Source organism: Haliaeetus leucocephalus, unplaced genomic scaffold (genome assembly GCF_000737465.1).
Source record: "Haliaeetus leucocephalus isolate CR32 unplaced genomic scaffold, Haliaeetus_leucocephalus-4.0 Scaffold439, whole genome shotgun sequence".
NCBI lineage: Eukaryota > Metazoa > Chordata > Aves > Accipitriformes > Accipitridae > Haliaeetus > Haliaeetus leucocephalus.
The window spans coordinates 8569209-8594520 of NW_010972875.1; the positions used below are offsets into that span (position 1 = coordinate 8569209).

At 36.9% G+C, this 25312-nt stretch overlaps 2 protein-coding genes across 5 annotated transcripts in view; one reads left to right on the top strand and one right to left on the bottom strand.

The window, feature by feature from the left end:
* The window catches only part of KIAA1211 (KIAA1211 ortholog), a 43115-nt gene extending 41093 nt beyond the window's left edge, over positions 1-2022 (top strand). Inside the window, exon 9 of the mRNA XM_010574575.1 lies at positions 1276-2022. Within this exon, the coding sequence (XP_010572877.1) occupies positions 1276-1436 (161 nt within the window). The 3' untranslated portion in view covers positions 1437-2022. The remainder of the gene's footprint in view (positions 1-1275) is intronic.
* A 1380-nt stretch (positions 2023-3402) lies between these two features.
* Positions 3403-25273, bottom strand: AASDH (aminoadipate-semialdehyde dehydrogenase). 4 transcript variants are annotated; one of them, XM_010574526.1, is made up of 15 exons: positions 25204-25273; positions 24193-24446; positions 22029-22149; positions 20987-21327; positions 19920-20112; positions 17343-17584; positions 14415-14521; positions 13798-13970; positions 13068-13260; positions 12438-12556; positions 10263-11097; positions 8993-9156; positions 8273-8398; positions 6816-6947; positions 3403-5788 (listed from the first exon to the last, which is right to left on the bottom strand). In XM_010574526.1, exons 2-15 carry the CDS (start codon positions 24420-24422, stop codon positions 5390-5392), a joined length of 3375 nt encoding a protein of 1124 aa, XP_010572828.1. In that variant the 5' UTR covers positions 24423-24446; positions 25204-25273; the 3' UTR covers positions 3403-5389. The 4 variants fall into 4 exon arrangements, with proteins under 4 accessions (XP_010572828.1, XP_010572829.1, XP_010572830.1 ...); XM_010574527.1 differs by lacking the exon at positions 25204-25273 and adding an exon at positions 24909-25093; XM_010574528.1 differs by lacking the exons at positions 12438-12556; positions 13068-13260.
* Positions 25274-25312: the final 39 nt, after the last annotated feature.

Genomic DNA, 25312 nt, shown 5'->3' on the forward strand with positions numbered 1-25312 from the left:
TATTATGGATGATGACAGTGATTTGGGTATCCCACAATTAGGGGAGCATTTAAGGCAGAAGACCAGCCTAGAACATGTTTAAAATAAAAGTTTGCCAAGTCCTTTGCTAAGGACATTGAAATACACCAACTTCTTCAAGTTTTGGGTGTTTCTTTAGACTTGCACTTGAATCTTGTACAACAGGAACTGATAAGCGGGTATAACCTTTAAAATAGCAAAAATTACCATAACCTTTAAAATAATTAGCTTTTCAAAGTGTCTGTCTACAGCAATAGCTGCTGCTACTGTTCATTTACTTATAGCTAAAAATACATGATTAAAGATGTACTAAAAAGAAAACCAAACAAATTTTGCCATCAATGCAATTTTAAAGCTTTTTAAAACATTCTAAACCTGAAAATAAAATGCAACTAGGAAGTAATTTGGACTGTATCTGAACATTTAACAAAAAAGGGGTTTTGGCTCATAAAAAATAAAACATGTAAAGGGGGATTAGTGAGGAGTTATTTTGTAATTAAGATTTTTTAGAGTTACTCCATAGGTTTCAGATAGGACTCATTTCTATGCCTTCAACGGCATTCACTGTCTCAGAATTAAACAGTCTTTCCACCTGACGTTTCTACAGTTCTGCTCTGTAAAGCTGCTTGTTAGGAATCATTTGCTTATTCAACACATTTTCTTGCTGAGACAGCTGTTTGCCTTAAATATACCATATTAAAGAAAATGTGACAAACAGCTATTGGAGAAAGCTGGTTCATTTCTTCTTCAGGATAGTCTCATGGGAGTGGTTAACTGAGGCAGAAAAACTATGGGACTGCTTTCTTCTCTGTGCTTATTTAAGAACTCTAATCTGAAGAGGGAATCTAAATCTTATTGAATACAGTTGGGTTACATGTGTTCAGTGGCTGCATTACCAAAGAGAAAAAAACCCAAACCAGCTTGTTTTCCCATTGTTTGCTACATTGCAGATGTAATTAAAATAGTTTATGTAAAGAAGAGTGACAAATTGGAAATTATTTCTTTGGATCTCACAGAGACTGAAAATTTTGTCCCTATTTTGTGAGTTACATTAGTTGGCGTCACCTCTGAAAAAGGAAACTCAGCTCCTCCTAACTTCATTATTTTGCAAATACAATAAAAAGCAAGATTTAATTAAAAGGGTTGGAATAAATATGAAGAATTAGATCAGACCATCTTCACAGAAAAGAAGCAAAATTTCTAGAATCCTGCAACTAATGTTTTTTTCTCTTCCCCTCCCCATCCCATCAAAACCAGTGGAAATTTCAGATTCTGTTCCGTCAACCCCACTTGCAAAGGAGGTGGCCAAGAGATTCTCTACGCCTGATGCTAACCCTGTGTCAACAGAACCAGCCTGGCTTGCATTAGCCAAGAGGAAAGCAAAAGCCTGGAGTGACTGTCCACAGATCATAAAGTAAACTGTAAAATTACATCTCTATTGCTGACTATTAATTGCTTTCTTTTTATTTATTCAGCTTTTTACACATGACAAAACTGAAAATGCATGTATTGAAGGACTGAAAACTGAACTGATTACCATTTTGCTCTAGCTCACTGTAAAGTCTACTGAAGTCATATATTCCATTGCTTTGACAAATAGCTAAATGAGGTCACAGCAAAAATTTCAGAACCAGACTCTCTCAAAAATTTAAGAATGCTCAGATACTGGATGTAAATTTTAGCAAGTATCATAATAAGGGCCAGAACTTCAGTTCAGAAGCTCCTTACATTCTGCGGGTATTCGGTTCTGGAATTTTAGATCTCTATACTTAAGTGGAGATCTCAGAATTTTTTTTCAACACTCCATTGTTGAAAATTAAGGCAAGATGCATGTTCCCTTCTCTTATTCCTGAATTTTTTTTAAGTGTTAAACTGTATGAACTGTCAGTTCTACCTGCTATTTGAAAGCTTCTTCCCTAACGAAGAACTTTGGGAGATATCGTTCTACCTGCAAATGATAAGTAGAAAGACAGTACCATCCAAATGCTGAGGTAATTTCTTTTATCATAGGATTAATACACTATGTCTATATTCCCTCACTCCTAGCAAGAATGCAATTCATCCTACATAACAAAAACCCCATTATTTAAACAAAAATCAGAAAGTTTTCTGAAAGAAGCCAGGAAGTCAAATGTTTATTTAAGTGCATCACTGTTTGTGCTTGGCCATATTTAAGATGCATAGAGACAAAGATTGCAGATTACAACTTTAAATCAAGCAACTGGAACTAAAATAAGTGAAACTATTCCTGTGCTCATGTAGCTGTAGAATTTGTCTCAGTAAGTTCCTACAGGAGTTAAGACTTGCAGAACTGAAATTAACTGAGAACTGAACATTAAGTCAGTGAGAGTCTCAGGAGTTTTAACTCTGCGTTCTTCCTGATTTTACTCCACGTGCAACTTCAGGTAGTTCAGATGACTCCCTGTACCTTGACCAATACACCCAGAACACTTCAGAAAGAAGTTTACTTACCCCATCTCAGGTATCTGCTGTGGCAATTGAACACTTTATTGCTTCTTGTAACTAAAATAGAAATGTTTGCCCCCTCCCTCTTACAAAAAAGGATAAAGTCCATAGTGTAATAAAAATCTTACTATCCTCAACATCCCACAGAAATACCTAGGGTGACTTTTTAAAAAGTCACCCTAGTAAATAAATCTGTAACACATCTGAGTTTGTTTTACAAGCAAGTCTTTTAACAAATTTGAACGTCTCCTTCTTAAAACCATAAGGCTCAAAGTAACCTTTAAGCCTACAACATCATAAAGGGAGACATTTTCAGGAGAAGAAATTGCATTATAGAATGATACCACATATGTTTCATGGCAGTATTTTAGCCAAACTGCTGTATGCAGCATGAGAAGTAGCACTTTAATTATGCAGAAAACAGAATGAAACCTGCCGTATCCTCCCATTCCAAGAGTCAAAAAGGGCTTGTCAGCAAAATTAATTATTGAATACTCTATTTCCCACCAAACAGAAAACAACAGTTCAGTTTCATGGTTACAGTAGCACAAAAACAATGGATGTCTTAGCTTGAGTAGATGTGCAGCAGCAAGATGGGTTTTCTTGGGTCGCTTAAGCCATCAGTTTCGTATCTAAAACCAGAATCTCTAAAGTAACTTTTTACCCATAATGTAAGTATTTAAAATGTTTTATACAGAGATGGGGCAATGCTGGTCTCAAATGCTTGGGGAAAAAAAAAAATACTTCACACCTTCAGAGAAAATCTCTGCAAGCTTATCTGAAGAAAGAATTGGGCCCATAATTATTTTTACTCTGCTAGCACCATGAATTAGTGCATCTTAAATTAAATTTACACTTTTTCTGAGTTTATAAGCCTGCAGTATGTATTTGTAATTACAAGAAGTAAACTGCCTGAAATCCATCTTTATGATTATTTCTTGGGAGAAGGAGCCAGGCAGAAATATGGAGAAGGTGAAGTAAATCAGGATTAAAGAATTAAAGATGCTGGTATTCTGAAACACATAGCAAAATTAGGTGCTATTGTGCATGACGTAAGGATGCAATTTTCCAATACAAAACAGTTATAGCACATAGAATAGAGCTTTCATTAAGGATGGTCTTAATCTAAAGCTTCAAAGCAGAGATTTTTTTCAACCATAAAGGTATCTAGTGTAATAATGGAAACTGTATTACGTACAGTACTTGATGGAAACATTTCTAAAGTGTACATGTTCAACAGTGACATTTCATGTTAAATTAACAAAAATTTGCACTAAATACCAATGAAGTGAAGTGTTACTTTGCTTTAGCTTTGTTGCAGCCATTTCTGATAAAGTGTTGGAAATCTGTAAAAATAAAACCAAAACAGTACTACTGAGTTTAAAACAGCAAAAATGTTTTAAGAACCGAACAAACCACTATGTAGTATATTGTCTCAATTTTTTGTAACTTATACACACAAAATACCATTTCTTCTGACAAGGGTTATATATGATTAACCTCTATGTTCATACAGTAATGTATAAAAACTATAAGATGTACAATTGTGGGGTATTTGTTGTGTACTTTTTTAATTTTTCAAATGTTTTAAAGTGCAATTGTTTATTATACTAATGTCATTTTAATTCTTATTAAACTATAACCCAGTCAAAGTTATCTAATCAATGACGTGTGTTCTGTGTCTCCTTTTGCTAATCGTGTAGTTCAGGTTTGCATTTTACAGTGCTACAAGTGTCTTGCCTATGTGTTTCTGCTAACGATAAAGCAGAGGAACCAGAGGTGATGAAGCAACATAGCCAGTGCAACCTCTACTTTACTTTTTAATTCAAGATGTTAGAATTCAAAGTAGATGGCTCATCAGAGAGAGAGAATAGTTTCTACTATAGTTCTTTTAGAAGACTCATAAGCAGGAAGAGGCTCTCAGTTAAGCATACTTCTGTCACGGCCAATACTTGATTGGCATTACTAAGACCACTGGTAATTCCTTGTAAGGCATTAAAGACAATCCAAACCAGTTCGCACCACCCTTTATTAATAGTTCTCTGTAAAGACACTGTATAAAGCATTCATTCAAATATCTTAAAAAATGATTTAACAATGGCTGATTTGAGCAGTGCACAATTCATCTGGGAACTCACACTGTACCTGTCATTGAAATTTAGTTAAGTATACACATGTAAGTATATTCTCCACTTTAGAATAGAACTAACTCCTACTGACTTCAATGGAGTTTAAGTACATGCTCAACTGAATTGAAGCTGAGGAGGCCCTAGGCTCACAAAGATGAACTATTTGGTTTATAAAAACTAGAGTAAACAGGCCACTACTACCAGGTATATGCAATGCAGGCTGTGCCTTTAGAAATCAAGTTAAAAGTTAGATTAAAAAAAAGGACTTGGGTTACCTTGACATAGCACAGAAACCTTGTCAGACTAGACAAACACCTGTCTGATGCATGGAAGAGCCAGGCACAGGCTAGGCTGGACTCAGAGAGAGGAACACATTCTTCCCACAGAGAGACAAGCATCTTATCCCAAGCTGCAGAGTATGGCACCTTACCACAGTTTCTCCCAATCCTGCAAGTGTTTGAAGCCAAACTACGGACTTTGATTTTCCTATCACACAGGTAAAAGCACAACATTCAAATCCAAACCATCTGAAACATATTCTTTCATGAATTGGAGCTAGGAAATGAGGGAGAGACATTGAAACTTCTGGCTGGGTGCTGAGCAGCCATCCTCCTTCCATCAGTACAGCAAACATCGCTTTACCTACTCTGGACACTGCCTGGTGCAAAATGGTACCTGAGAAATCTGCAAAGAACACCTCTTGCCTACAGTAAAATAGGCACCTGTGAGTTCTTAATTTACAAACATAAACAATAAAAAGGAAGCAGCCTAACATCTTAGCTGTCTTTTTTCCTTGTTACATACAAATCTAGGCAATAAATGTAATCATTTCTACAGCCAACAACAAGCTTTGTTCCCCATACTACGGGGGAAGAGAAAACCTCTCCTGGAAGCTTATCTACTCCTTCTGCTGTTCCACTCTTGGCATTCAGGATCCACACTTTGCCATCTGTAGATACTGCTGCCAAAAGAATTTTGTTCTTTAAGTCACCACTTTGGAAAACAAATGGTGTTCCATATACACTTGAAGTGGCTTCAAATTTCCACAGTAAATTACCCTCCATGTTACAACAGTAGATAAAACAATCATGGGAGCCAAAAAATATTTCTTGCTTAGTTAAACTTGAGATGCATGGAGATGAAAACACTGGTCCGTTAGTGGAAAACTGCCAAACCTACACACAGAAAGAACATAACCACCCATTATCAAAGGTTGGTGACATCAGTTTGACAGCAACTGTAATTTTTTAATAGACTAGTTGTTGACAGGAGAGCATTTTATTTCAAGAGCATACTAGATTTCAATGAGGGCTGGTAAATACTTGTCAAATAAAAGTTAAGTTTTACACATAGAGTAAGTGATAAAAGACTCATAAAATAGATGTGCAAGAGTTCCACGTAAAGATGGCCAACTTGGGAAAAGAATATTCTTGGGCTGTTGTACCATAATTAGTAATGAACTTTGAGAATTCTGTTAACATGCTGTTCTTTGCCAAAAAGGCAAATGTTCCTTTTGTAATATAGATTTCCTCTGCTCACACTAACAATGTGCAGATCCCTCCTCAAGAGAATATCAGTTCTGCAGCACTGCTGCAAGCAGACAGAGCAGGGCATGGGCTAACGCGTATTTTATAATCGGAAAATGCTTAGGAATTGCCATGTATGCTGCATCTCATGCAAACAAACAGAAACAGTGTCAGTTGCTTTAACGCCAGATAGAAACCACGTTCATCTCTGAGGAACTAAAAAAATATTCTCATTTAATTCAATGTGAAGGCTGACACATTTTGCCAGAATTATGATCTGGCATTTTTTGATAAATGCATAAACATTCTAAGAAACCTTTACTTCCAAATAGCCACCATCTTACAGAATAGATGGCTTTAAACATGCTTGAAAAAGTCCAAAACCAAACCTATGCCATTTAATTTGCTAGCACTACTCTGGACTTTGGGTGTAAGCTCTGAACTAGAATTCTGTTACTGCATCAACCAACTTGAGAGTTTGTAGTTTTGCCAAGAACTGCATGGACGACCGCAGGCAAGCAGTTTTTCTACTTTCTCCTCTCTGTAACAATAGACACTTCCATCTGGTTCACAAAAAGGTATATGTTAATCATTAAACCTCAGGAAACAATATTAATAAAGCATCTTATTCAGGGTTTTGTGATGAACATGAAAAACCCAGCAACACCACTTTTACCTTTTCTCCAGAATGAGTGTAACAATGTAAGTTTCCATCCACACACCCAACACAAACGTACTTCTCATTGCAGTGGGGAGAGGAGAAGAGTGGTTTTCCCAGGAAACTTTTCCAAATCTTATTCCCCGTCACCTGTAAATGGCAGCATGGAATATCTGATGCTTAACACAACGGTAAGAAGCTCCACAAAACAACCCTTCCTTCGCAGCTTGACCCAGCCCTTAAGAATTGGCAAGGGGGAGGCACAAAGAAAAGGCTTCTCCCATCCAGAATGCATACCAGAAGCAAAACTACTCTTCAAATCTCATTCCAACAAAATGTTTAGTGGTTTCCATGGGACACTCAATACCCCTGTTTCACCCTTCTCTTCCCTCCCCCTAGGCAAAATGATAACAGTGTAGCGTAGTAGTTCTAATAAATGACAGATTCATTTTTTATTCCATTCCCAGCAACTCAGTATGTTATGAGGACCAATGAAGGAGAGGATATCTTGAAAGCAAGTCATAGTGATTATGTCCTAAACTGTAAATACTGTAGGAAATGCCGCAACCCACAACCTACAATTGTCACAATAAGCTCCTAACATAGCCTGCGCATTCCTATTTTTATAAATAATCACTTGGAGTTACCGCTGAGTTTCTCAACTACCTGTTACTCAGGATTATGGGAAAAAAAACCCCAAACCTGTTTTTTCTTAATCACAACCCACTAGAGCCACAAAATCATACACTGGTTTTCTAACACTAGGCTGGGTATTACTGAGGAAACTTGTAGTGGGTGGGAGGTAAAGATTGTTAGGATTGATGCTCTGGGTTGCGTGAGTACAAAAACATGAACAGCTGCTCCAAGGGACTGTTCCTTTTATCAGCCAGGACCAGCTGTAAGCCAACAATGCCTCAGAAAACCATGAAATTGCTCCACATCTATCAAGAATGCCATTTCCCTAGTGCAGAGAACAGAATAGCAGTCCAAGATTAAGGGGCACAGCTCTTTAAATGACTACGGGGAGGGGAACAGTAAGAGGAACAAAGGGGCATCTTTCTCTGTTCTGGTTTCAGTAAGTTCTGTGTATTTTTTTTTCTAATCCTACTGTCAAAGGGAAGGAGGGAAAAAAAGAATCTACAGACATGCTCTCACTCACTATTTTAACTGATAAGATAGTATATGGGAATGAGAAGACACTGATTCCAGCTTTGACCTACAGTCAGCATGTAAATTCAAGCAAGTCACTTCAGTTCTCGTATCACCAGATAGCTTTCTGAAATATAGGAATTATTATGGTAACCTTGTGTACAATAATAATAATAATAATAAGGCCCTCAAGTGAAAAATATCTTATGGTAACATACGATCATCTAGTTCCTTTCATCAGAAAAGCAATCTTAACTTCAGAAATGCATTCTGGTTTCATTTAAATTTGAGATTGGGATCAAGGACAAGTAAGCAAAGGTACATACTGGGTTTACAGCCAACAACAGTCCTCCTAGTGTAGCAACATAAAGATGATGTGGAGAAGAACTTAGACAAGGAGATGAAAACACAGCTCCACCTTCACAATGTAACTTCCATATACATGCCTTTTTCTGTAAGCACAAGAAAGATAAAATTTTCAACTGGAGTTAAAGCTCATGTTTACAAAGACCTTTGAATGTCAAGGCTTATCACACACCGCATTTACTCAGCAAACACTAGTTAAGAAGAGAAGATATAATCTACATGCTATTATAGCAACACATATGCCGTTGGCTACTTTCTCTTCCACTAAACAAAAGAAATTCAGCTAATGAAGAGGCAGTATCTGCCCCTCCTGTTCTCCATCTCCCTTCATCTACTCTTTTAGAATATAAGATTCTGTCTCCACCATTAAGCCACAGTTTTATTTCTAGCTGGGCACCCAGCTGAAACACCCACAGAGAATTTAATAACGAAGAAGCTTAAGATTTAGTTTTAACCAGGACTAGTAGCACAACAACCACAGCTGAGAACAGCACTAAAACTATTTACTACCACATAATCCTAACCCCACTTCAAGCAGGCCCAACTATTTCAGAAGTGTAGTTGTGGACTCCTGAGAATACTAACACCAGTGGAGCTTCATCTGGTGCACAGATAGAGTCTAATAGAGTCTAAGATGGATATTTATTCTTCTATACATAAAAGTTAGTGGGTGGTCTTACGTAAATATCCAAAGTATACACATGTTGGTCATGCGATCCTATGTAGACTAGTCCACTGGAAGGGTCTACAACTGCAGAGCTTTTCACAGTATCTTCTGTGACAAAAGTCCAGTGTATTTCTCCATCACTGCTTTGAAGCACATACACCAAGCCATCATAACAACCTGTGTGAAATAAAACACAACAGGGGAAAAAACAATAATGATTACTTGTATTTATGGTGTGATTTATGCTGCTAGCTGCATCACTGCTGGAAAGAAGTAAGATGACTCAAGAGGCACAGTTTCAAAACATTTTCCAAAGCTCCTCCTCTTCTTTTAGCTCAAAGTCTTTGGTGATAGTTCACACATTGAGTTGATTGTTCTGTGTGTTCTTTCCAGGTTACATTTAGAATACACTTATTTCACTGCTTTTCTATCAAATTTTACAGTAATAATATTAGAAGACATGCAGAGTTGCTGAAAAGGGAGAATGTTTTTTTAATTATCTCTCTCCCTAATTTTTCTTTCTAAAAACAAAGATGCTGAAAGAATAAAGACTGTATGTTTTATAATGAAAACTGAACTGTATTTCTAGAAACTCCTTCAGTTTTAATGAAATATTCAATTTTGTTATCAGAGTAAATAGCAATCAAAATACTAGGAAAAAGATGGTAACATTAGCTTTGTATAAAAAAACTCACCACCTGGACATCTGTGCTAACCAGTGAACGTATTAGCTAAAAAAGATAAAACTAAGATGAATAACAGCAACTCCATTGACAATGGATATGACAAAAACAAAAAACTATCCTAACGTGTTCTTTACATTTCCAAAAAGAAGAGTCAAATGAGATAATTAAACTCTGTGAAAAATAATCTGAGGCACCATGTACTAATTTCTACCTCTATCAATTTTTAAAAGACATTTAAAGACTGTATCACCTTTCTATATTTTTTTAAAAAAACAGTTTAAAGGTCATACCTTAATCAACCACTAAAAAGAAACCATACCCATTGACTATTCCTTAATAAGGCCTTATTAATAAATTGGCATATAATAAACCATAAGTGTATATGTTAGATAAGCTCCATCACTGGTTATCATGAAACTTAAATTACTTCTTCCTTCTGTTTCTATTTTACAGTAAATTAGTTCTGAAGCAGATATGGAATTTTATGGGTAAGTGTAGATAGAGGACATTCAGAGGTAAAAAATAAGATTCTCTGTCATTCATCTCATATTTAGCACAAAAAATAATTTATAATGAAGGCTAAAACAGAAGACATACCAACAACAATGAAATTTCCACATTTGGATACGCAGGCAGAAGATTCAATACGATCTCCAAGGTTCTTCTCCCATTTGATTTCTCCCAAATCTAGATCAATCGCCTGCATTGCATGAGAGTGAGAGCCAACATATACAGATGCAGATACTTCTTTAGATGGTATTACAACCAGTGGTGATGCATCAACACATTTTCTTGTATTTGACTTCCATCTTATGCATAATGCCAACTCTGCTGTTGTTACATGACTACATTCTGCAGGGATTTGCTGTACAGAGCAACAGTCGGTTTTATTTGCCTTGTTCGTAACTGTTAAAATTCTGTTCTCCATTTCATACCCTTGTGCATGGCTTTTCATTATACTTGGAGTGACTAAATGCTGAAAAGATGGCTGCTGTAGCAGTTCCACTCCTACCTGTACTGTATTAGTGGGCTGCATAAAAGACTTGGTGAAATTCATAGAAAAAAATTTATTTCCTCTGCTTAGTGCAATAAATGAAGTTAACCCTGAAGCAACCTCAAGACCTCTTTCAGATTTCAGTTTAATGTATTTTCCATGGAGTTCCTCTCCACTGTTCCCACTTAATTTTCTTTTCACAACATTGTCATAATTCATTAATTGGTCTTCATCTGAAAACAGAATTTTAAGAATATGTCTATAAACTTCTTCAATCGAGCGGCTGAGAATAACTTCAAGGAGTCCAGGTACAGCTTTGCCTACTAGCATCTCAATTTCATCGTAAAATCGTAGAGCCTTTAAGGAGTCTCCACCACTGTACAGAAATACTGCATCTTTAGAAATTCCAGTGGAATCACCTAGGAGACCCAGAACAGACTAGAGAAAAGAAGAAGGAAAGAGGTAACAGTCCATAGGTGTTATACCATGTCGCACACATAAAAACTCAAGTTGGGTAAAATCCACCTGAATACCCAGAAGTCCCACTAAATCAACAACTGGGGAAACTTACTACTCTGCAGAAAAATCACGTGAAACATACTAGTGCCAATAGAGGTAGTGATGGAACAAGAGCTTGGGAGGAACAGAGAAACAGGGAGATACTAATTCTGTACTACAAAATATTTTGCTCAATTCCAATTCTGCAGTCTAAGAAATTAAAGCAAATTGTGCTGCATTTTTGTTGGCCATTTTCAATCTCGATACCATTTCTCAATGACAACTTTGCAGATAAAACATTGATGCCTTTTGATAAAATGGGTTTACATACTTTATTTTATTAATAAAACTTATATAAACTTCTTTTACTTTAGAATTAAGTAACCTACTTATCTACCCACTTTTGAAGCTATAACCCCTTCAATTCATGAAGGATTTTGGATTTGGCATTGTAACTACAACAAACAGCAATTACTATGTCTCCTCTCACTTGCGCTCCCTGCTTGTTAAGTCTGGATGTGAAGTCCAAATCCTCTGGTTTTGGAAGCCACCTTCTGCTGTCCATAATGGGTCTAGGGCACATCCTATCCCTTTGGGTTATCATTTTTATAGCCACCAATACGGTAAGTATCAGCACAGGCAAATTGTGTTACTAATTTCACTACGTTTACTTGTTCAAGTCCTAGCCACAGCAAATACCACTTTCAGGTGAAACTTGGAAGACTACATTCGGGAAAAAAAAAAAAAAAAAAAAGTAATACTGTTTGGCATCACATTTCAATACTTTGAAAAACAAGTCTTCAGCACAGAAATTTAGAAACAATACAGACAGTCCAAGAGACAATTACACGACTGTGCCATCTGTTTTAAAAAGACTCTTCAATTCATAATTATCTTGAGAAATAAGAAACTCTACTAACACAGTAGCTATTTTGTACAAAGTTTCCATGTCCCAGTTCCTTGTTTCCCTTAGGGATACCTTCTTTGGCATGTAAAGCAGTATTCAAAAAGCTACTGACAGGTTACGTCCTTCCTATGCTAATTGCTTATACCTCAGAGCCTGCAGCTTTATCTGATAAGAGAAATATAAATGACTCCCTCTTGGCCACTGCAGAGTGACTATATTTAAGTATTAACTGAACAGAAAGAGCTGTACTGCTTCAATCTATAGGCAGCTAGAATGTTCTGGTTGCATTAGTCATACTTCTTAAAACTGTTTAATTCCTGACACATGTATAATGATCCACTTGCAAAGATAAAAAGGCAGCTCAAAATACTACCTTCCATAAATACTGCAATCTTTCCCACAATTCCTCTGCGCCACTCAGCTTACTGTCACGCCTTCTGGAGTTTAGATGGTTCTGGTAAATCTTGTTCAGTTCAGATATATCAACTTTGCCTTTGTAGAAAATAAAGTATGATTTTTTTCATTGCTCTTTTAGCATTTACACTTCCAAAACCTGCTCTGCCCAAATAGTCACTCTATTCTTGTACACATTTCCTTATTTATAGTCAGCTGCACCTGTATTTTTTTTTTTACCCAGTCAATCAACTACACTTAACAGAACACAACAAGGCTTTGGAAAATTTACCCTAGTCTCCCACATAATCCCACTTTCAGGGCCTGATCTTTCCCCAGCTGGAGTCAGGGTTCTGTTGCAGACAGCAACAGGAACAACAGCAAAGAAATGTGCAGTGTTAATATCAAACTGATTTTACTAAATTGATTTGACTCTCAAACAAAACATTATCAAGAAAATATAATACATGGTCATCATTTCTTACTAGGAGTTAGTTATCTAATCTAGGCATTTAAAAAGCCCAATCAGGTACTGGATTTTGATCAATTTAAAAAAAAGGAATAGAGACCATTAAAATAAGTGGCAAGGGTACTTAACAGTTTCATTTACCATGTGATGTTAAAGGCAAAGCTTTAATCAGTACAAGCTCATCAGGGACTGCATGAGCTGGTAGACGTTTCTGGAGTTCTTTAAGTGTTTCTCTCTTTTCTAAATCATCTTTGGGTACAACAAACAGGATAAGTTTTTCCTGCTGATACCAGGTCACTGCACAAGCTTCTACCTGACAAAGATCTTCAGCAGCCTGTAATTAAAAAGTATTAGTCTTGCTTTAAAAGGCAGTTCATCAATAGAGTAAAAGAAGTAAAAACCACAATTTTAAAAAGTACACATTTAAAATTTGTATTTGTCTCGCATTCCTACGTAACATCATATGAAATACCTTCTCTTGTAGCAAAAGTTTGTACTACTTCACAGAAAAACAAACTCATAGATAGATGCATTATTTGCCTAAATGCCATGAATGAGATACAATCCCTGAGTCTGACATTCAGTCTTGTAGAACAATCACTATATAAGAGTGCAATGCTCAGTATTTTTCAGGTGTTTATACAGTTCTCAATTCTGCTGGCAGAAACCATACAATGAAACAGATTTCCAAGAACTCCTCCCCAAACTCCTCCCTAAATTATGTGACTAGATTTTTGATAATACACCCTCCCAATTTCTTTAAGACTCCTAAAAGTCATCTGAAGATGAGCAAATCCACATTTCTGATAATTATCTGTTCCTTATTCCTGTTCTTATAACGGCATACTCTACTTACTAGATGTTTTATTACCTGCTGCAAACATTCAATATTAAAACGTTTGCCGTGACGTTTAATCTGATTGTCCTTCCGACCCAAGAAGAACAACTTTGCGTTCTGCACTCTTACAAAATCCCCTGTTTCTCTCATTGTGCCCAGGGGTACAGTTATTTCATCATCAAGGAAGCAGATTCGTTCTTCACCACCTACACAAGAACAGATCGTGGTCACATATATCAAATGACTAACTGTAAATGAAAATTATAAAAAGTATTTTATCAAATTCTCCTAAACTATAACAAGCATTATAAGCAAGTACTAAAAGATTAGTATCAGTGTCTAAACTTCTGCAATGTACAAACTGGGCTAAGCAGTTAATTCAGAGAAATTACTTCAACTGCGAATGTCAAAATGCAAGCAGGAAAAAGTCAATATAATGAAAGCACAGACTGCAGATAAAATTATGGTAATTTCCTGTTCATCATTCCAACAACCTAAAATACCATCAGAAGGTTCCCAGCCCAATGGGAACTTAAAATGCTGTATTAATCTGTACATCAGAGGCAGACACCAAGTAAAACAATCAATGTATTATTAAAACTCAATTAATTAAGAAAAGTATCTTAGAAGAGTAAGAAATATAAAATAACCTATAAATATTTGTCCCTCGCCTTCTAGAACAGCAGAACCGTTGGTATCTCTGACCTCAACTTTTGTTCCAAGGAGCGGTAATCCCAAGGGTATAGGGAAATCAGTTCTAAATATATTAAAGAGAGAAATAGCAAAAATCTTTCCCTTCTGAACACAAAACAACTGTTCCAGAAATGAGTTAGCATACAGTCTCTTAAAGGGTTGGTATTAGAGCAAAAGTAGATGCTTGGGGCTTCTTTCTACTAAAATGTTTCTTCTTTAAAAACATCTCAATTTTTTCAAAATTAAAAACCTCATCAGTGTGCATAGGTTTCATTATACATGAAAAAAACACAGAATAATAGAAAATAAGGCTTGAATGGACCCTGAAATACCCTGAGAATTTCAGCCAGTTTTTAAGTCCCCCAGGTTGAAAATTCCATCAAGTCAACCAACTTAAACACATGTAACTGCTTTCTAATTTATTCTTTCCCTGTCCTACCTAGTTTGAGCTTTTATTCTATTACTGGTGTTGTGGCAACAAGTACAACTGACTCTTTCAGAAAAGACTGAAATAAAAGAAACTGTAATTTCAATGTCATGTATCTATTACAGACTTCTTCTGTTGAGCTGCAGACCAACTCCTTCCTTTCTCTTCATTCTCTAGCCTCCTCAAGCACTTGCAGAACCTCATTTATTGAATATAGACACTATTTCTGAGTGGGAGTAGAGAATAATACATTTTCTTCAGTAAAGGAAAATTTAAAAAGCAAAGTAACTTTAAATAACTTTGGTAATATATGAAGTTAGGCATGGGTTCCAGTTCAACTTCTATCATAAAGACTCATATTTTAACCTAACAGTTCTTGTTCAATTCCTGTTATTTAGGCTGTTGAAGCTTCTCCTTTTCTCTGATCAGTCAATGAATTATTTATCTCAAGTTGATGAAAAAGCAGTCAAATTTTCTAAAATGTGTATTTCTGCCAAGTGAGAATCTTCTCCTCCTTTTCCTTTCTCTGGTCAGCTTCAAAATATAATTACTTGACAAACAGGTCTGAGAAAGCATCCCAGATATTCAATGTGTCTGCCCCATACCATAGGGAAGTCCCAACACAAAGAAGAGTAGAATTTAAATTCACCAAACAAAACGTCAAGATTCCTACATATACCATAGAACAGCAAAAATAAAAGACAAACACCACCTCATTTGGCCATTATGATCAAGAGACTTGGGATTAGACACTTAATTTTGCCAAACTTATCTAAGAAACTGAGGGATGCAGACCACTAAGGCACTAATTTTGTGCTGATTTTTTTAAATTTTCTAGTGTTCTCTAGAAACTGTGCCAGTTGTCATCATTCAGCTAGCAAAAATAAAAGCCCACTGTACTCCAACTGTCCTACCAATACTAAGAAATGAAGAAGACATAAAATGGTCTGTCCTGGTTTTCTTGTATCTGGATCTGCTTACTGCAAAGGAATGCTAATTCCCTTTGCAATGACGCTTAGAGGGAACTGGCTGCGAGGTGAAGGATGGGAAACAACAGTCAGAGACTATAAAAACTTCCATCATTCTAACTGCACATCAGTTAGGACTGAAGAACAACACATTACCTCTGGAGCACAGAAACTTTGAGTAGAAAAAACAGTTTCACTGAGGAGAAGGTAATTTTTGAAGTCAGAGAAACCAGAATGAATATGAGTTTTGCATGATAGTTTAGTAACACTTTATGACCACCCACCATTTTCAGTCTTTGACGGTTTAAGTACCAGGTTAATATATCACATCATTTGTCCAAAACATCCCATTTCACAAAACAAGTCTAACTCAAGTCACATGTATGATTATCATGTCAGGGAATAATTAAGAGATTTCAGAGAGCAAATGAAACACTGAGATAACTGGAAGTACCTTTCATGACCCTGACACTCCTGCAACTCTCTTTATAAAATACAATGAACAACAACAAAAAAAAGCAGTAATTGAGTGAAAATGGCAGAGTGCTAAATGATGAGAAGAAAGTACTTCTGCAAGTCCAAGTAAAATTACTGTGAGACCTTGTGTGAGCCACTTTGGACAAATTTCTGTCATCCATACTACTCAAGTAACATCGGTGGGATCATTTGCTGAATAGCGTATTATCCAGTATTAGAAAAAACACAGTACCTAGTCTCCACTTAATCGATTATTTGTGGAGTTTTAAAAACTGTAGGCAAAAGCATGGTAGCAGTAAGATATACACGTATATCTACTGATTACATTTGAAAGTAACCTTTAAGCATTTTTGCTTAAAATAAGTAAATCTCAGAAGTAACATTCTGAACTTGATAGAGCGAAGGTATGAGTATATCTTTGTTCCGAGGCTATGATTAAGAGTTACAGAGCCCCAGTTCTTTACTCTCACTGAGAACTGTGTTGGGCATCTTCTCTTTGAACATGCAAGATCTCAATGGAAAAGCCTAATGATGAGCAACAGCATGGCTAACTGAAGTTCATAGCAAATTGGGTAGGAGCCATTTGCCTGCAGAAGTGCAACACTAATTCAATACTGCCACACAGTCAGAGACAGCACACCCTGGACTAGGCTAGTTCAGGTTCAGCATGTGGAATCACAGGCTGGAATGAGGAAGAGGTCTAGATACAGAGATGATTAAAACAGAGACCATCATGATGCATTATGTGAAACTTAACAGGTCTACAAGTACACAGGATTACAGACTGCAGTTCTGTGGTTCAAGAATCACTCATCAAGAACTTTTACTTGAGGGGGCTGTGTTAGAGCATGAGAGGATAGATTAGTCTATTTGTACATAACAAAAAAAAGTAATTTCTACCAGCATAAACACTCATAAGGACTTAGTAGTCCTGGAAACAGGAGACCGACATTCTATTTCTAGTGATTTTCATCGTTCACATGCCAAGCCATGAAAACAGTGAAATTTCCTACCTAAAATCAGAACTAAAAACCTCTTCAGGAATCTTGTAGCAAGTGGCCCAGCTTGACACTTCAGTAATACCATACAGATTAAAAATACTTGTTTTGTTCTCCTTGTGCTTCCAACTTTTCAAGAGATTCAGTACAGGAAATGCTTCACCACCAAGGGCTAACACACGGAGTGAAGTATTTGCAGACAACACTGTTGATTTAATAATGTGAGCTCCAAACCTTCTGAGAAGTGTTGGCGTTGCCTGAATGATACATATTAAAGAAAAAAAAATTGAAAAAAAAAGAGTAAAACCTGTTACATTTTTTCAGTGTATGTGTAAACCTCTTCCTGCTTTATCATATCCACTGCACAGCTATATTGTGGATGTACTTAATCATCTACGTATAGTAGATGGCATCAACCATCAGATACCAATATAGATTGTGCTGTTTTTTCCAAGATTTTGTTTATCCCTTAATAAGCACTATCAGCACCAATCTAGGTTCTTCTGCAGAGCTTCTAGTTTATTTGGATGTTATGGGTTCCATGTTGCACCTCAGCTATTATCTAAAGTGTGTGCACATTAGTTCTTTGGTTAATTACTTTGAAATAGAAAGCAGCAAACACAGTCTTCTCTTGATGTTACTGTTTGTGCTTTTTCTCGCTTCATTCCAGCATGTTACAGCTAAAAATATAACCTATACATCTGATTAACCTTCTTATAGAAAATTTAAAGACCTTTCCATAACACTAAAAATTTGTAGGATGCCAGACTTCGGGTTGTTACTGATTTCTGTAAATATACCGATTTACAAAGATTAGTCTTTCTGAAAGCTTTCACCTCACTCTCCAAAATGAGCAGAGGAAAGGAAAAAAAAAAAAAGGCGGGGGGGAGAGGGGAATCCAAACAAAACAGCTTCCTTAAATACAGCTACTTCTGTAAAGCTACCAGTGATGTAGAGCCCTTTCACTAAGGGGAAAAACAGCACATCATTTTAACAGACACTCACGCTTCACTCTTATTCTTAACCATTTTTTCTAGTAAGAGGACTGGAAAATTTAATTATTTCTTACCAGGTTATTTTCTTCCAGTAATGGATGACGGCCATCACTTTTCAACTGATCATTTTAACTTTAGTAAATTATAGTGAAGAAAAAAAGGGGTAAAAATTACTCTTCCCCTCCCTCATAATCACTTTTCAGATTTCTCAAGTCTCCTTGAGCAAGTCAAGAGGGGAATGTAATGCCTTGCTATAATTTAAGAAAAATCACAAAATTATTCATCATCAGTTAAGCTATAAGGAGAACATTTTTGTCATCAATTCAGCTAAGAAGCCCTTCCTTCACTGATTAAGACAATGATAACAACAACAAAAAAATCACAAAATCAAACTTTCCTTAGGAAGACATTTCAAATATCTTCACTGCACCAAATTCCACCTTTCTCTGTTAATGCTTAACATCTTTATAAAAAAAAAAAATCTTAAAAAGTCTTAAAAAATGTTAAAAAATATTGCTAATAGTGGGATTTTTTTTTTCCTAAAGGCAAGCGAGCTAAACTGATCAAGAAACTTGTATGTTACAGCAAAATCTACACCACTGAGATTTACAGCAAGGAATAAAGTTACAAAATTTAGATTTTGTGGATCTTGGTGGATTTTTTCTGCTAGAATCTCAACTACCATCATTCCTCCAAAAGAAAAGGAAACCTTAGCATTTCTAGCAGTGCAAATACTTCAGAATTACAACATTAATGACAAGCAAGGCTTAGGGGTTGATTTATCACAATTAATAGACTAACCAGACCATGCTCATTTTGTTCAAAGTCGGTTACAAGTGAGATCCCTTTCTAGCGACTCTTGCCCCCACACCCTTTAAGTTTCTATACTCAATTAATAGTTTTACAAAATACCTTGTTACACTACAAGGCAAGGACTAGGCTTATTCAGCCATGCTGGATGCTCATAACTTCAAGCAAATTTTCCAAAACTGAACTTTACAACTATTAAAATTGAGATCATATAGGAGATGATCTATTCCAAGGCATAAGGGGCACATGAAGCCTCATATAAACATGTAACCTGAAAACAGTTAGTGTTGCTGTGGAATCAATTATTCTCTTGCTCTCATTATTGTAAAAAATGACAAACATTTTATCACCCTATAAATGGCACTGGTTTAGTTGTATTTTTAGCATAGAGACTAAGTTGTTTATGAGGAAAGACTCCAAGATCAAGCCCATTAAAAACTGCTAAAAATGTCTCTAACAGGTTACTCCATTACCAGATTCTTTGGAACTAACTGCTTAATTAACAGAATAATTTAATTAAGTCTTAAGAACTAATGGTTTCTTAACATGAATGTTGGTTTTATCTGTAGTTAATTGTTTTCTGTCACAAAATGTTTGAGGCTCCCATCAAATGGTAATATTTTAAACAGCTAACACTCTACAGCAAAAAAGGATAGCATGAGCTGCGCCTTCAAGGAAGGCCGCTCCTGTTCTATTATCATCAGTGTCTAGACTGATGAAAAAGCAGTACACATTAGCAAAGGTGAGAAGCAAGACACTGAAGACACTTATTTCAGGCATTGCCTACCTGCAACACTGTCACATGGTGATGGTGAAATAGGGCAGCAGACAGCTCCACAGGCATCATTTTAATAGTGTTTGGTACTACAAGAATAGAGGCTCCGCTTGTCAGAGCAACAAACAATTCAACCACAGATGGGTCAAATGTTAGAGGAGAAGCCAGGAACAGCACATCATCCTGTGTGATCTCAAATATTGATCTAAAATAAGAAAGCTAGGAATTACAAATCCGATGCATGTTGTTAAAAAACATTTCCAAACTAGAAGAGCAGCATGAAAGAAATGCGCTTTAGCAAAGCTAAGGTCTTAAGGGCTGCTCTGAATATATAGGTATATGCAGACCAGACAACTTGAGCAAGAGCTCCTGCATCAAGACTGTAACTATTGATTAAGCTAATGAGGTCCTTTACAAAGATATCCACCACGTTGCACACCAATACAGTATGTTGAAGGGCATATTTCAACTAATTGATGCTCATTAAAAAAAAGAAAAAAGAAAAAATATGCTATTTTCCAGAGTAGATTTTTTTAGAAGGTATTAAATGAAGCAGAAAGAAACCTAGGCAGCCTAAAAAGGCATTAGGACTTAAAAACTACAGAAAACACTAAATACAACTGTGAACAAATAATTAATTTTTTTAATCTACCTCTTTTAAGTTGCAAGCCAGAATACAATAGTTACAGCAACAGCATATTATTTGAAGTACACCTGTTGAAAATTCAGGTCAAGCACCATTTAAACATTAAAAATACCAGTTAGAGAAAAAAAGTTTTATATGATACTATTTAGAGATTTATTTGTGTTTGTTTCTTTTGTTTCTAAATAGTATCATATAAAAAACATTAAAAATACCAGTTAGAGAAAAAAAGTTTTATATGATACTATTTAGAAACAAAAGAAACAAACACAAATAAATCTGATACGGCAGGGGAAGAAGAAGAAGTGAAGCAGGGTTAGCAAAAAACCCATCTACACTTCTCTGAAGTATTAAAAAAAAAAAAAAAAAAAAAAAAGAGTCCCTAAGCATCAAATCTGTGAAAGCATTTAAAAGGAAAACCGGAAAACACACTTACTTAAGATGCTGAATATTTGGCACTATACATTTATGAGGCACTCTGACTATTTTCGGGATCCCTGTAGTTCCTGATGTATGCAAGACATACGCTAAAGAGTATTTCTGTCCAATGTCCATGTACCCTCCTTCTGATGTTTTTACTTTGGTTTGATCTGGGCAAACAGTAGATCCTGGCTGCAAGTTACCCATAGCTTTGAAAGGTTCATATTTACTTTTCACATTGTCTACTTGTGAATTTAAATCAGCGTTGCTCGAGCACATTTGGAAGAGAGTTAAACCAGTATGTTCTATTGTGGAAGAATTGTGGTAAAAATAACCAACATGGGACGTCCGGAATTTCTGTAAGAGAAAATAAACAATTTAAACAGTAGAACTCAGGATGCACTCTTACTGTTCTAATATATGCAATGAAATATGAAACAGCATTTCATACAAATAAGCTGTGATTTTTCATGCCTCTACTTCTGGACGATACACATCAGTTTTAAGCTCATGGATTTTTATGTATTAAATACGAGTGAACACAGACTTTCTAATGCGAAATAAACAATTCTCTGAGCAAATAAGGAAAAGAAAGGGAAAATATACAAAAGAATTCTGCAGAAGACAAAGAACTCTGAATTATAACTAGATGGTGCAATCTTGTCTATTCCCTTTGCAATGAGTGAGGGTACACGATTTGGGAGGAGTTGGACAAAAGAAAAGCAAAGAATTAAACGCAGGAGGGTTTTTTTTTTTTCAACTATTGCAAAGATTTCCAACTTTCAACCTTTACATATGGAGAAGCAAGTCTGGAAAAGTCTTCCAATGCCAGTGCCAGTTGCCCAGACAACACTCTAATAGGAAAGTAGGCAATTTTTTTTGAAGAGAAGCACTTTGTACTTCTAATTTTAAAGATGTTCTTTTCTGAATGAGAAAGACCTCTTGACATGAAGAAACAAAACAAGTCCATCCAAGCTTATTAAAACAGAACACAATCTGAATAGCTACACATTTCTAAATTGCCCTTTAATGCTTCCTGTAGAAGCCTGAACACTTACATTTATTTTGTCATTCTCAACGAGAATATACTGAAGATTGCTTTTCTTCATGAAGTAAGAGGATAACACTGGTGGTGCATCTGGATCAATAGGAGAATAGGCAGCTGGAACTTGAAGGATTCTAACAAGACACAAATGTTTTAAACTTATTTTAAAAGAATTAAGAAAACCCTCTTAGATTTCTCAAATGTTTCTTTTATAGTTCCCAGCGCTAGAAAATGTAGTCATAACGTGACTTAAAGATTTTGTTGGAAATAAGGTAGGAAGAATAATCAGTGTTGCCTTTTGGTATCTTACAGCAAGGAAAAAGATTAAAGCTAGATGAAAACATTCAACATTATTTCTGGCCAAGCAGGTTGGTGATGACAAAGGTATCACTGATATCAACAGCACCACATTTTAAAACCTTCTGCTATTGACTAGGAGCAGAAATATAAGCTTTTCATTTATACATATGCAACATATAAAAACATATTTAAAAAAAAAACACCACAAAAAAGTCTGCACACCGAAGACACCTTCTCTTCTCACTAGTCTAAAGAATCCAGCATAAGAAAATCTGAGCACCTACTGGAATTTCTTCCTTAATAAAGAAGCAGAGGAACACCAAGTATCATTCTCTTGTCATTCGCTGCCCTTCACATTGTAGTGCTTCCTCAACAGTTGCTCACTACAATCCCTCCCTCTAGTGGCTCCATTTGATAAAGACAAGCACTTGAATTAATGCCACAAAAAGCCAAATATGAGTAAGTGGCGACTAAAATATGAACGGTTCCCATAAATCTTCACATTTCTTCCAGGGCTGGGTTCCCACATACAATTAGTTATACTTCCTCTTTGTGCAAGTGATTTATCACTGCAGTAATGACAAGATACAGAACAAAGACTTAGAAACCACAGCGCTCTGTGTACTCCCAGTAGCCACTGGTACCAGTAAGCAACTAAGCCTGCCTTGCATCACACGACAGTTAACTACTCAGCAACGATAGCTGTAAAAATCAAAACGCCCCAGCAGTTCCCAGTCACACAGCAAAAGAAACCTGTGTTGCTGCTCAGTTGATTGGGATATAGGACAAATCAGGTTGCAAGGGACCTCAGGATGCCTAGTCCAACCGCCTGCTCAAGCAGGGCCAGCTGTGACACCAGACCAGGTTGTTCAGAACTTGATCCAGTCAGGTCTTGAAAACCTCCAGGGATGGTGCCGGCACAACACCTCTGGGCACCTGCTCCACTGCTGGACTGGGGGAAAAGTTTCCCAAACACCGAGAAAGTTCCTCACTACTTCTGGGAGGTTTATGATTACAGCACTCATTCTCTCACTTCACTGAAATCTTTATACTCAACTATGATACATCTTCTTGCGCTACTGTGTATTTTATGTGCCGTGTGACAATAGGAAAATAATGACACACATCATCCCCCTAGAAAGCACAACTGCTGGTGTATACATCAGCTGAAGAAAATATCCTTGTGATGTGATTCCCTACTACATCATAAATGCAATGGATATAAAAGTTACATATATAAAGGATATAAACATTAGCATTCATCAGCAGAAGTAGGATTTTAAAAATTGCTGAATTAACATGAGTGTTGAGATCACAAACATTTCAATTTCCTAGCCATTAAGTAATCAATGTGACTTTAGTGCTGCATTGCTCACTACTTTTTTCTACAATATTTTTAATGGAACTTTAAATGTATACTCATTTAGCTTAAAGCATGAAATTTGTTTTCAATGCATCTTTTTTTTGCTAGCAAGACAAGAATACACTAAAAACCCTGCATCCTTCTTTTGTACGTATACATTTATTCTCTTAGATTACCTCCATTTCTCAACAAGCACAACAAAGACGCTAGTCATTGATTTTTATATTTCTATAAATATGCTTAATCACTTTTTAAAAAAAAAAAAAGATAGTTACATGCACTTTAGATCAATGAACTTAAAAGTTGAAAAAAACTTTAGCAGTGGCTTTTCAAAAGGTTATAATACTGCCATCTTTTTTCTTAAAGAATGCAAGACTCCAGTGCCTCTTGACTGTATTACTATGGTGTTACTGCATTTTTGTTGTTATTAAAAATATAAACAAACTGAAAATTTGCTTTAGTAGAGATGACCCTTAAAAAAAACAACACAGATTGCAAGCATTCAAACCATTACCCTAAGATCCAAGACGGTAAGTTTATTCCTGGATAGCAATAAAGGCCTATTTCACATTTTCCTTGCGGATCACAGTGCTTTTGAAGGAACGCTGTTAATTCCATGGCAAGCTTAACCACTGTCGCATACGTGTAGAATGTTGGAGGTTTGCCATTGCATTCATCAAACCAAACCGCTTGTCTATCAGAGTACAGGCTAGCTGCACAATTCACCAGTTCCTGAAGAGTCATCTCAGCCGCATCTCTTCAATCGCCCTGAAAGATTAACAAACCAGACTGCATTGTCACCTCCTAACTTTTAATACTGTGGTCAAATTATATAAGCACACAGAACGCTACCAAGAACGAAAAAAGATCCTTGGCAGAAAACGCAGTTTCACCACACCTTATATTGCACAAGCGTGAAGCTTAATACTTTTATCATTTCCCATGGGTCTTATCCTAAGGCCCAGGATACAGTGATTCACCAAGATTTCATTGCACAGAGGTAGTTTGCCCCTCACCGTTACACCTTTATTTTTAAAGCGAAGCACAACTGAATTAATAACTTCATTCACCCAACTCAATTCGTAATTTTCTCTTTAACGGAACTGTGAAATACGAATCTTGCCTTTGCAAGCAGAAAGCCCAACGCGTCGATGGCCAAGGCCTTTAGGGTGCTGCTGCACGCCTCTACCCCGCGGGCCCTCCCCACCACCGTACCGGGTACCACCGTACCAGGTGGCCGAGCCACGGACCCGAAGGCTCCGGGCTAAGGCCCCCCCTCTCCGCTCCGCTCCGCCCCGCCAGGGCCAGGACTCCGCAGCGGTCCCGAGCGAGGACAGGCGGCTCCTCCACACGCCGGCCACGCTCAAAGCCCCCCGTTTCCACAGACGGCCGGGGCGGGTGGCTGCCCCACAGGCACCGCGGGACCGCTCCGCGACAGACGCCATCACCGCAGCCCCGCCGACCACCACCGCCGCCGCTGGCCCCAAGGGGTTCGAGGCAACAACCGCGCCGCGCCCGTCCCCACCTGAAGAAGCGCCCAGCAGCACCCGCCGGCGCCCTCCTGCTCTGCGTCGCCACATAGCAACGGAAGGTCGACGCTTCTGATTGGCGGGACAGACTCAGTCCTGCCCGAC

What these genes read in the sequence shown, in the direction of transcription:
- AASDH (XM_010574526.1), bottom strand. Translation starts at nt 24,422, where the DNA reads ATGACTCTTCAGGAACTGGTGAATTGTGCAGCTAGCCTGTACTCTGAT. An exon ending in CGAGGGACAAATATTTATAG is followed by an intron (nt 13,971 to 14,414) that starts GTTATTTTATAT and finishes GTTCTTGTGTAG; the next exon opens with GTGGTGAAGAACGAATCTGC. An exon ending in ACACTCATTCTGGAGAAAAG is followed by an intron (nt 5,789 to 6,815) that starts GTAAAAGTGGTG and finishes TTCTGTGTGTAG; the next exon opens with GTTTGGCAGTTTTCCACTAA.